Consider the following 13,413-nt stretch of genomic DNA (forward strand, 5'->3'; position numbering starts at 1 on the left):
ACTATAATTGCTCCAGTAAGTCAGAGCATCTGCTAAATGACTAAAATGTGAAGTGTCATGGGATACATTTGCTTCATTGTTTACCTTTTAATTAGGCCTAGTGTTCTACTCTTTGATGGTATGCACGTAGACTACAGACTTTGGCTCGTCTTCCGCGATACAGAAGCTTCTATCATATATTCGCTTTTTACGCCTAACCGCCATAGCCAATCAACGACTATATTCAGAACAGAAGCATAGGTTGTCCAATGGAACAAAATCTGCAATGTGAAAAAAAGAGTGAACGTGCACGCACAAGAAGGGGGCGTACTGGAGGGTGGCATTACCGTCAATGCGCACAGCTGTCAGAATTCTAGTTCGCTTGGTCGACATTCTGTTTTAGAGCCACGTGCATGCAACTTTCCTGACTGCTTTTTGTGATTTATTTCTCAGGTGTTGAATTAATCTAACACCCAAAAATTGTTGCTATTCATCAACAATGTCTCTCATTGAGGAATACGAGGAAGGGGAATACGAGAGAGCGCCTAAGCGTCTCAAGACGATGGATGTGGAGGAGGGAGAGGATTTGGAGGAGGGGGAGGATTCAGATACAGCTTCCGCGGGGCTGCTAGGAGATGAGGAGGATGCTACGGGGACCGCCGGGGAAAACCGAGCCCGGTGGTCAACAAAAGAATATGGGTCTGGAAGAAAGGTGGGTGTAGACATAACATTGCCCATTGTCTTATGTTCCTTAGATGGATGCTTGGCTTTGAAAAAGAAAGTGAGCATCATCAATGACCGTATTCAAAGAAACAAGTCAGTGTTGTTTTCTATCTCTGGGCAAGTGACAGTCTTCAATAAAGTTTTTTGACTTGGATTGACAGATGGGCCTTTGATCCAGCTGCAGTTCTGAGAATCTTTAGGCTACTTGATTATTTAAGGACTGATTTCCAATAATGACAATTTAGTTTTGTGTCCAATATATCTAGGAATTTTCTTTAGAAAGCTTACAAAATAAAAATGAAAGATCTAAAATTGTCCATAGAAAGTGTGTGGAGCTGTGTAGCTCATATCTATCAGAACATAAGACTTGGGAGTTCTCTGCCGAACGAAGCACGCTATTTAACTTCGTTACCCCGTAATTTGATTTTACATTAGTGTCCCCGACAGTCTGGCGGCTTGAAATCTATTTTGTCTTAATAATAATGAGACAAATAATACGCAGGCTGCCATCGATTTAAAGACTGCCCTCCGAAGAAATTTGTCCGTGGGTGTCTTAGCTTAACTAAATTTAGACAAACGCTATGAACTGGGGCTTAAAATATTTATTATAACATTTGGATGAATGTCACTGTGAAGAACCATATCCAATTTCTCACCCAAGGCTAACATTGTTTCACCAAAGAGTATGACAGAGATGCTCTGAAGTACGTACATTCACATTCACAGTCACAACATAGTATTATCCTCATAAATATGTATTTACACGGTTATATACAAAACTATGAACATATATGTTTATCCACATGCTGAAATAGACTTCAAAACCCAAAGTATTCTATATCTAGATTTGTGGTCTAGGATCCTTTATGAGAAATGCAGGAGGGTTAGTTTAGGATTCCAAATCACACATGCATCAGGTCCATCTCCAGAGAGAGCAGTAAGAGAAATGTAACTATTTGAATACAAAGTGGTCATGGAGTCTGCCTGGTTGAGCACTGCTTATCTTGCCGTATTTGACATTTGCTGCTCCCTGTGAAGCCTCAGATAGCGCTATCACTCGTCCAATCAACCGAAAACACACACTCTTGTTCAATCTTTGGACCAGTCCGTACCTTTGTGGGCTGCCAATACATCCAGTGTGTTCCTCCTTGCGTTTCTTAAAGACCCACAGTCTAAATAAACGAAACATTAGTTTTAAAAATTTCTGTCCTAGTCCTGGAGTAAAAAAAACATTCTCAATGGATATTTTCAATTGAAAGCACTTTTTAGTCCAAGACTCGCCTAATCTGTGTCTGAAAAACTGTCCCAAATGTTCTCAATCTTGGATATTGGATATCCTTCCCCAAACTGTTGCTGTAATAATATGTGTCCTTAGTCAACCTAGTACTTACTAAAATAAGAGTTTTTTTGTATTTCGCCCTGATGCCTCAAATTGGTAATTTAATAAAGAGTTAAATCAAGAAGGAACACTTTTTCACTTTGGCATGCTTTGACTGTAACGAGCGCCCTGAGAGTCGGGAAGCAAGTACAGGGAGTGAGTGTTTTAATAAATAAACAAAACAATAGCCACAACCAACGCACCGACATGAAACTGAGTCCGTAACACCTGAAGAAAGAACCAAGGGGAGTGACAGATATCGGGAAGATAATCAAGGAGGTGATGGAGTCCAGGTGAGTGTCATGAGGCGCTGGAGCGCGAGACGATGGTGACAGGTGTGCGGGATAATCAGCAGCCTGGTGACCTAGAGACCGGAGAGGGAGTATACGTGACATTGACACCTCCCCTGTGTTCAACGGTAGCACCGCTCCCCTTTTGATAGATTGTCCGTTAAAGGATTATCAATAAGAGTCAAATCAAGGGGAAACACTTTTCAACCATGATATAACACATGACATCACACCCTCTCATGTGTTCAACCGTAGCATGTTGCTACGGTTACCTCCGCTCCTCTTTTAATAGCCTGCCTGTTAATCGGATTATCACCATCACCCTCTGGTAACTGATTGTCTATCATTTTTTATTGGCACGAGGAAGGGGGAAGTGGGGACTTCCTATATGGTTTTATTCGCTACACTTTTTTATTGGTATATCAATCTCCTACTTGGCTTTGCAACAAAAGCTCCTCAGTTTGGGCAATGGCAGCCGTGCATCCCAAATGTCAGGGCCCTGATCAAAAGCAGTGCACTATATGAGGAATAGGGTGCCATTTGGAATGCTTCCAGATAGCGTCCCCTATGTGAAAGTGATCCGCAACCCTGACACGCACATCAGAAGAGCCTAGGTGGGCGGCGGTAGGGCTTATCGGGGCTCAATAGAACATTAACATTTTTATTACGTGCCTAACAATGAGCCTCGTGGGTGTGTTTGATAGGGAGAGATAGATCGAGGTGCAGTTTGCATTCTTAATCGTATCCCATTGGCATATGCAAAGAGGGAATTACAGCGTGGTCTCGTGGATGGTAGTAATGCCACTATGGCGCGACGCTAGGCACTATCTCATAAAGCCAAGGGCCCTGGCTGATAAACATCTGGGTGCAAGGCAGAGCTTTGTTCAGATGCCGGGATGGATCTCCCAAATGGCAAAATATTCCCTATATAGTGCACTACCTTTGACCACAGACATATGGGCCCTGGTCAAAAGTAGTGAACTATATAGGGAATTAGGGTGCCATTTGGGAGGCATACAGTCCCTCAATTTGGCATTTTGTGGGCACAAAAGATGGCAATGTTTGCATTTTGTGACAAGGAATTAATCATTTCCACAGAATATAGCATGTTACAAACGACACCTCATACCAGTGTGACTAAAGCCTCAGCTTTGGGCTGCATGAAACCTGTTTTCAAAGCTGCGGTAGCTTAGCTAAGAAATTAGCTTCAGTGTGGATCTGGGTGACACAGCTCTGGGAGAACTTTGACTGGGACTATATTCCAATATCCATACTAACTGTGGACATTAGATCGAACGCTGCAAACATACATTTTCTCAATTCAAAACTTTGCTCTGCATATCCCCTTCCAATGTACTGTACATGTGTAATTATTTTACTGTAAATTAGTTTGAGTGCCTTGCTTGTATTTAAATTTCTGCTAAAAGTTAATCTATTTTATTCTACATCGCATAAACGGATCTAGGACCAGGCTAATTTACCAGTGTCTGGTCTACTTCCTTCACTAGATTTGGGAATTTTAATGTAAAAAGACCCATTAGCACTGACATGAGAAGTTCACAGGAGCACATCAAATTGGGTGTCAAATGACATCTAAGAGTAAATACCTTTTGAGAAATTGAGGCATAAATAAATGTCTACATTTTCCATCTTAAAAATGAGGAATAAGCAAAGGCTTTGATTTCTGGTCAAACAGATGGAAAATGGATCTTAGAAAACATCCAGCAGAAACAGGCTTAAAGGGTATTAGAAATACATCAAAACACAATAATGCTGAAGTAATGTCCCCCTACCAACTAATATAATTTATATTTAGTTTTGCCAAGATGATTGGCCATCTGTAAGTTTAAGAAATATTGCCTAGTGTCTTGTCATTCTGTTACCAAAACACCACATATCTTTAAGATATTTTCTAATTTCTGTCCCTCATGAGGAGGGAGGATGATGAAAGTTCACAGAAGTAACAAGTACCGTAAAGGTAGACCTGCTAATTAGTTAAAGTGTTTTTGCGGATAACATTTGGTTTATGATTTATTATGTGATTATAGCGTGTTATTCTGTTACCAAATCAGTAACCGAATGACTGAACTGAAATGGCTGCAATGAACATTTATAGTAGTCTCAAACCACAGTTGGGTTACCTTCTACTGTCCTCCCTTCCACTGGCATACTGTTATGTTCAGCCCATTACTGTTTACTTTCTCCTTCTGTCTCATGGTCAAACCAAGAGTGTGAAAACAGTCTGGACACCACCTCCCTCTCTCTCTCCCTGTCTATCTACTCTCTCTCCAGTTAATGTCACCACTTCCAGCTCTTATTGACACTTAGGGCTGAGAATTACCAGGGACCTCACGATACGATATTATGATGATACTTAGGTGCCAATATGATATGTATTGCGATTCTCACAATTCTATATGTATTGCAATTCCATACTGTGATTTATTGGGATGCGATGTTCCAAACATATTGCTCACCACATGTCTGCTGCTGAGGGACAAGAGAGAGCCATGAGAAAACTAGCTTTGATCAGTCATGGAAGTAAAAGTGCCGAAAACAAATTGGCTTCCTGTTTAAAAAGAAGATGGAGAACAAGCTATGAAGGAAAAATACTGGAGTTTGTGTGCCGGTACAGCAAACTAGCGCAAAAATTATATTGCGATATTGTCAAAACGTTACTATACGATATATCATCAAATAATATACCAATATGTAACTTATAGATCTTTCCCCCGTCACCACTGACACCTACCCATGAGCCCCCTCTCTTTCCATGTACTGTAGCCAGCCCTCTCACTCACTGAGCACTGACCGACACCGGACATCCATGGACATTGAAAAGTAGTGAAAATATGGTCAGTTCAAATCTGGACCAATCATAGACATCTGCTTCATGTTTGAACAGCACAATACACTACAGTAGAGTATAGTATTGGTCAGTGCAATAAAGTACAGTACTTTACTGTACAGTAGATAATGGTTTAGTACAGCACAGTAGAGCACACAAGTAAAGTACAGTATAATTTACTGTGTTGTATTGTACTTTACTGTACTAAACTATCTTATAGTCTACTAAACTGTACTGTACTGAACTCCACTGTATTTTATTGTACTGAACTCCACTGTATTTTACTGTACTGAACTCCACTGTTTTTTACTGTACTGAACTCTACTGTATTTTACTGTACTGTGCTCTACTGTGTTGTACTGGGATGTCCAAACTTGTGAAACATAGGCGTCTATGATTGGCACAGATTTGGTCCATTTCGGACCAACCAAATGTGGTATTATTTGGGGTCTGAGCTCATTATAATAATAGCTAGTGTGTAGAATAATACCCAACCATGCAAAGGAGGACATCCTGTCATTCTGAGGCAGACTGAAGTATACCAATCAGTCTTTGTCTTGGCCTGTACCTGTATAAAGTATGCTGATTTGCATTGAAAGTGATCCAATCCCATGTGTTTTCTTCAATCAAAATAAAATCTGAAATCGTATGCTTTTATCCTGTCATAAAGATGAGTGTCAGGGACAGGCTATCGGTAATCTAGTATTACACAATAAAAAAAGAGAATCATTCAGAAAATATGTTACATTTAAGGAGCGATGTAAAGTTGTTAGAAACTAAAAACCTACGTTTGAGCTGTGATAAAGGAGACTCCAAGGAGTTTCATGTTTGACGAACCAGCAATCAACACTGTCAAGGTTGAAGAACATGTCTGTGTTGCTAAGTGTTGTTCTGTTCGCTCAGTCTAGTACGCTTGTTTTCCACATTTCACCGCAAGGTAGTTACAACGCAAGCATCTGTTGACCTCTTAAAAAACACTATTACCTACGACAGATGCTGAAGATGCCAAAGATAGCTTATATTAAAGTGGTTGTGGCTCATTTTTTTCTTCTTTCCTTTTGACTTCCACGCACCAGAGGAAGTGTTCAACTGATGCTATCTTTCTTAGCTTCGCTGTTTGTGCTTTCCAGCACTCTCTCTCTCTCTCTCTCTCTCTCTCTCTCTCTCTCTGTCTGTCTCTCTCTATCTCTCAGTCTCTCTCTCATAAATTCATTGAGCTGTAGTGGGAAGGCTTAATGCTCCCAGGGTGGTGTTTGAAGTGAATCATTATTGTCAGTTTTTTTCTATCTCCTACCCTTCTTCTTCTTCTTCTTCTTCTTCTTCTTCTTCCTTGCTGACAGGCTCTTGGGCAGATTCCCACTGTGCTGATGTTATCAGGAGTCACTTAGGAGCTTATGATTTAAACTCAGCCGAAGCCTGAGTGTAACGAAATTCTCCACCTTTCCCCATTCTCTTTCAGTCTCTCGATCTATTGTCTCTTCCTTTTCCTCCAGTAGCTTAGCTGGCCCCATAAGTGTCAAGCAGTGAGGCAGCGAGGCAGCTATGCCCGCTGTGAATGCCTTTCTGTGAACACTGTCACTATTGGACTGTTTTCTATTTGATATCATTTTGTATTGCTCCCAAATCAGTAGGGAAAATGAGGTTTGCAGTCTAATCTCAGAACTGTTTGTGCTCTGTAGCACTCCTATCACTAGAAAAGCAGGGCCTCGAGGGACCCCGCTTTGAGCCAATGAGCGGTCATTTTGACTGCGACATTCAAGTATAAGTCTAATAGACACATTTCATATATGCTATCGTATATGCTATTTGGTTGTGTTTGTGGAGATATTTGATAACATTAGAATAAATGAATACATAAATTCAAAGAACACAATGGCATTTTCATGAAGTTATTGTAGGCTGCCTGCTGCCACATGCTCATTATGTGTAGTGCATGGAACAGGGGATATTCTCTGAAAAAGTGACATTTTGAAATAGAGCTAATCTCTTCAATCTTGAGAGTTATTGTCAAAGGTCAGTGTTTTGGACACGTCAAAATCTGCTCTTTCTGATAATATCTAGAAATCAAAACGTCTTACCTGCATGTGACTCTGCAAGAGGATTTGATGCTCTGCGGAACATACCTGCATTAAATAGACTTATTTAGGAAAAGTCGAGGAAGGTGGGGGGGGATGACTTTAAAAAGAGAGATTTCAATTTGATTTGAATATGCAGTCAACCTTTCTGCCTCTGTGTTTCTAGTGCTATGGCCGTTAGCATGACAGCGCAAAGAGATATGGGACCATGCTAGAGCTGTAATGCCACAGAAATACACATTTTGAAACCTAGTCTGTAAAGATGGCCGTGATGTTGAGATCGCCTTAAGCTATTGTCCCTAAAACATGAAAACAGTACTACTGTCCAATTGAAGAGTGTAACAAGAACTGAGCAGCTAGTGCTGTGAAGTGTATTCCCATCGGAAATCACTGTGCAAACAATTGAAAAGGAAAACATTAACAGATGACTGGAGCAGAGGGAGAGAGGGATAGGATTTTTGCTGGTGGCTTTGTTGACCATCCCTCTTCATTACCAGGATAAGGCTCTCTGTCCAACTCGCCCTCTCTTTTGCAAAGGCCTCCCCTCTGCCTTGGGCCTCTCCCTTTCTCTCATTCTCCATCTCCCTTTCACTCCCTCCCTTTCTCTATCCCTCTCTCCATCTCTCTCTCCTGTGAACACAAGTACAGCAGTAGTTGCAGCGTCACGGCCAGAGTATGCCAAGAGCTTGCGCTTGATGAAGCCACTGCTGTAAGACATGGGGAATAGTGTGAGTCCGAGTCCGTTCCCCCTTCCAAGACTGACATGGCGATGTGGAAATACTGGTTAAGATCTCTGATGACGGTCGGTGAGGCTGAAATGTCGGCATTCAATAAATAAGTGATACTCTGCAAGCGCAGTGAGAGAGCGCTTCTTTTCTTTCGACTGTTATTCAACATTTCCTAAGGCTACACACCTACAAAGCAATGCCTAGATGTAAAATTGCAGTGCATTTCACCTATTTTCTACGGTGCCAGTCCAAACAAAGCAACATGGAAAATCTCTTGAGGCAATACTGGTACCCCAGAATTTTTTTTGAACAGCAATTCAATAGTAATATTAGCAAGGGCTGAAATGATATAGGTGGTGTTGGTTGTGGCCTTGCCAGTGGCCACCATCTTCTTCGAGACTCCCTTTATAAGCATACAGCGACTGGTCTGGCAACTCTCTCAATGCAAATCAAATCCAATTTTATTTGTCACATGCATCGTAAACAACAAGTGTAGCTAACTGTGAAATGCTTACTGACGGGCCCTTCCGCACAATGAAGAGAGAAGGAAAAAAAGAGAAATAATAAAATAAAGTAATAACACGTATTAATAAAAGTAATAATAAATACACAATGAGTAATGATAACTTGGCTACATTCACTGGGTACCAGCATGACTTCAAGGCTGTGCTGCTGAACTTTGGCTGCTCGTCATTGCACTGCAACCAGCCAGGGACCGGGCAGCGCAGCTCCGTATTAACTCTGCTGCCCTGTCTGTCTTTATTCAAGTTTAATTTTGAGACTCGAGTGGGGGTGGGGCGCAGGAGGGAAGGGGATGGAGGTGGGGGAGTAGAATCACAGGCGCTTTATCTCCGCAACTCTGTGATCTCAGCATCGTCTTCAGAGGGAGAGCTTGAAAGCAGCAGTTCGCCCCCTTGCAAAAGGAGAGTTCTGAAGGCAGGCGGGCTGGCGGTGGCAGCTCCCGACATGCCCTACTTAGCTGGCACATCGCACTGCGGGACGTTATTTCTCCCAACCCTTTCTGACATCAGAGATACTGGCGGAGAGGCGTTTCTTAGTATTCCTTGGCTTTTGCGAGTCAGTGTCTTATGTAATCCGGCGCTGGAATTAATGCTGATCCCGACAGTTTTTTCTTTTGTGTGGTTTATTGAAGTATATGTAAATGAGGCCTGTGCCCTCGCCTATTAATGCTTCTCCAAAGCTAGCGTCAGGTGGAAGCCTAGAGACGAAATGTTGGTTTTCCTGCACCATTTACATTGTTTTTGGTGTTGTTAACCATGGTAAACGTCACGCAGAGATAGGCACACTTACTGAAACAGGTGTTGAGGACGTGCTCGAAGCAGAGAGACATTTCTGACTAATTTACATTTTGAGGAGGCTTTATTTACATATAGTAGCTGTTGGCATTTTGTCAATACGATTTTTTGATTTTCCAACGCAGGAACACCAAACAGACGAGATGAGGATATTACATATGTTGTTATTGCTGCTGATTTATTTATACATTTTCATTATCTTCTTTGATTTCCTGTTTGGGGAATGTACTGCAATCTTATTGTATGTGTAGAAGGAGATTTACTACCATTAGTAAGATGAAGTAAGATACACCTGGAGAAAGCTGTAGCACATCAGAGACGGACTGGCCATAGGGCCATATTTTTGCCCATTTGGTTTGTCTAAATTGGGAGTTTTGCGCAAAATGATCATTATTTGGCTAATAACGGGGCCTGGAGGGAAAAAATATCCCGGTGTGTTAGAAATGCTGGGCTGATTTCTGGTCCCAGTCTTCCCTGCACTAGATTCTACATTAAAGCGGCAAGCAGCAGTTGAAACAATAACAAAGCATACTCTACGCCCCTGTTTCGGTAAAAAGCTGAGGGATGGGGCAAGAGAAATGTAACCACTCGTTAGTGCATAGGCAGAGCTATGGATGCAAGGACTGACCATCCATGATATCAAAATGATTCCCCCTCACACCGTCAACTTCTAGGAGAGCCTCGACATTGTAGTCAGTTATAGAAGTGAAAAAAAACCTTATGTCATTTGGAGTATTGGAGACAATGAGCGAGATTCAGTCCAAAAAATAATAAGAATTCAGTATGAGGGTATATTAGGCACTAGGCTAAATCCTGCTGGTCTGTCAGCATGATGAACAAGCCGGTGGCCTTCTTGAGATTCCTCAACCAGGTGTGACTTTGAGAGTAGTGGCAACATTCCGTGATGTAACCCACTGTGAGATTGTATGGCCGAGCCCTTCCCTTCACTATCACCATCACTCTCAAACGCATTTACGTATTTAAAAAAAATGTTTTATTGGACAGAGATAGTGAAGGAAGACAGGAAAGTATGGGTGCGGTGCGAACTAAATTCAAACGCCAACACCTGCGTACATACTGTATGTCATATCTTAATTTGACCAGTTTCTCACAGCACGAATGTATGCACTCACTATTGTAAGTCCTTCTGCATAAGAGTGTCTGCTAAATGACTAAAATGTACATGTAGGGAAATAATCCTGCAGTAACAGGAAATGTGAATTATTATGTGGATTGTAATTAATTTGTCATTTTGGTAGGGGTTTACAAATTACAAACTTTAGAAGCCTTTTTAAACCTCTAATACAAGTTCGCATTTCCCGCTGTGCAGGAGGATTCTTCGCAACAACAGAGTGATCAAATTAATCTGTACATCTGTACATGTGCTCTGAAACCGACAGCAACAGTAACTGCTAGACCAATCCAGGCCACTGTCTTTACTGTTTCTGTCAGCCTCAAAACAATGGACCAACATCATCAAAGTCTGCCAATCAATAATCAAGGAAATGCTCAGCATTTATTGTCGCTTTTCAGCTTGAAATGCAATCAGGCTACATAATGGCACGTCTTAATGATGGCCTAAACTGAGTAAGAGACGGACACACCTCACTGGCCCTTCTGAAACATTTGGAACATTAGTTTATTTTGAATAGCTGCGTTTCAATGGCTGTTTCGGTATGGTTCCAACTAGGGTTCCTATCAGGGTCTCTCGTGTGTCACAAGACTGCTAGCTCGCTGAGCTATAGCCAAGGCTGGTCATTAGCTCGGGAAGTTAACCCAAATCCTCAGGCCTCTGGCAAGGTTAGTCATCTCATGAGAATGGTTTCACCTCATTACATGTTCACTCATCTGGTAGTAAAGGTCCTCTTCACCTTTTCCTGTATGTTTTAGACAGCGTCTGATGAGAATAACAATCGGTTTGTTATCTCTTCGTGTGATTAGGGTGATTATGCGTTTGAGTGATTAAAAATACTCGTCTGATATGTAAAGATATGAGAATGAATATTCCACCACATCTGTTGACAAGTTTGGCCCTTTTTTACGTTGGCATAATTATAGGACATTTGCATTTCAGACAGACCTGCATGCCAATGATGTTACCCAAATTAAAATTGGATGAGAATCTTTTTTCTTTTGCGATAATTAGAAGTCAAAGGCACATTCCAATGTTGAGCCACTGAGGCATATGGGTAGTGTGTCTGTGTGTGTGTGCGTGTGGGTGTGGTGTTAGGATGTATGTAAAGCATGTTCTCTCTCATACTAAGTAGTTATTAACCTCACATTCAAAAGATATGCTGATCAGTGGGGACATTATTTAACTTCAAGGTTGAAGGTGATGTTTCTCAAAGGAGCACTGGGATGTATTAACTCTGAATACATTGTAATCAACGAGAGGAAAAGCAATATGGTGGTAACTGCACTGCTGTTTGAATTAAATGAATAGAACAATTATCATATTCAAACAGCAATGTAGGGATAGTTTCCATCCATGCAACTAGAATCTTTACACAGAAGAAAAATCAAGAAACCGGATCTTGGATCAGGTGCCCCCCGCCCATATAATGTATCATGATCTAAAAAGCCAAACTGATCCTATATTGACACTCCCAGACCCTCTCCGATGAGGTCTCAGGGGGAGAGGGATATGTCAAAAACCTCACACCTGTACAGGTTACCCTCTTGTACATATAGTGAAACAAGACTATATACAGTAAGCATCCCCAAATTATGATTATGATTATTTTCATACAGGCCCTAATCCATCAGATAGAATCTATGGACAGTTAGCAACTTTCTGTCAAAGGCTGATGATCAATTTAAATATGGGGATTATCATAGACAACGACCTTGAATGATTTTCAAAATACACACATTGATTGCAATGCACCGTGCGCATCGCGGTCTCTTTAAAGCCTATTTTCTTTCACATGCGAAACAACGCATGATCATTGATAACAGTTTCATTGTGCACGCAACAACACAGAAACAATCCAAAAGCCTTGTGAAAATAGGCTTCCCCTTTGAAGTGAAAATATAAAAGCAAGCTTCAGCACGCACAACGTTAAAACAATATAGAGAAAGAGATGGGGGGGGGGGTCTGTGAAGATCATCAAAGCGGTGGAAAATTCCTCCCGAATGTCAATGTGTAACTTGAAAAGTAGGGCATAGAATCCAATCATATCCATATTAATAACCTCTGTGGCTGAATGGTTGAGAATGAAAGGAGAGAGAAGGTGTACGTCTCAAATGGCATCCTATTCTCTGCATCACTTTTGACCAGGGCCCATAAGGCAGAAAGGGCACGGGAAGCTGGACGATGGGGATATTTTGTGCCTTCACCCAGTTTCTGTTCTTTTATTTATTTTTAATTTACCAGGTTAGTCTCAATATAATTAAAAATCTATTTTACAAGAGAGACCTGGCCGAAGTAGTAGCACACAAAGTTTCCGAACACTTTTACAACATAAAAAAACAAAGCACTACAGTTTAAAGGCATACATTTACACATTGAGCAGCAAGATGGTTCAGGGATGTGTGGAGCAACTAGGGTTCAAATTATCGACAGCCCCCCACTTCATTTTCCATCAAAGTGTTTATCTTACCTTTAAACTAATTTTAAGGGATGAGCTCCTGTAACTTCAGGGACTTTTGTAGCTCATTCCAAGAGGAAGGGGTAGATAACTGGAACTGTAGGGGCCTAAGGCACAGTCAACCAAACACTGTCATATGAGCACAGGCAATAGTTGTCTTTTGTCTGATGGACAGGTTAAATGGGAGCTGCCTCAGTTTGGCCTTATTAATAAAACCTTAGTTAGTCTTTCCTTCCTTAGTCTCCGAAGAGCTAAGGAAGGCCAGCCCACTCTCATATAGAGGAAACAGTGATGAGTCATAATTTATTGGATGGCGCACTACCTTCGAGTGGGCAAAAGTCCAGAGTCCCGCTGGGGTTAGGTTGTCATTGCGTTAATGCTAGTTAGCATTGTCTCGTGAAAATACCTCTAACTTCCTTTATACAGGACTCAGAGACATAAAAATGGTATCCATGGGTTTATCTGACTCTGGGGAGTAGATACAGA

General features: G+C 41.4%; 1 protein-coding gene across 1 annotated transcript in view; it reads left to right on the forward strand.

The window, feature by feature from the left end:
• The first annotated feature begins 326 nt into the window (after positions 1–326).
• Positions 327–13,413, forward strand: part of LOC135539455 (heterogeneous nuclear ribonucleoprotein L-like) — a 57,196-nt gene continuing 44,109 nt past the window's right edge. The window contains exon 1 of the mRNA XM_064965348.1: positions 327–691. Coding sequence (XP_064821420.1) covers positions 479–691 — 213 coding nt within the window. The 5' untranslated portion in view covers positions 327–478. The remainder of the gene's footprint in view (positions 692–13,413) is intronic.

The sequence above is a fragment of the Oncorhynchus masou genome, chromosome 5 (genome assembly GCF_036934945.1).
Source record: "Oncorhynchus masou masou isolate Uvic2021 chromosome 5, UVic_Omas_1.1, whole genome shotgun sequence".
In the NCBI taxonomy this organism is placed as follows: domain Eukaryota; kingdom Metazoa; phylum Chordata; class Actinopteri; order Salmoniformes; family Salmonidae; genus Oncorhynchus; species Oncorhynchus masou.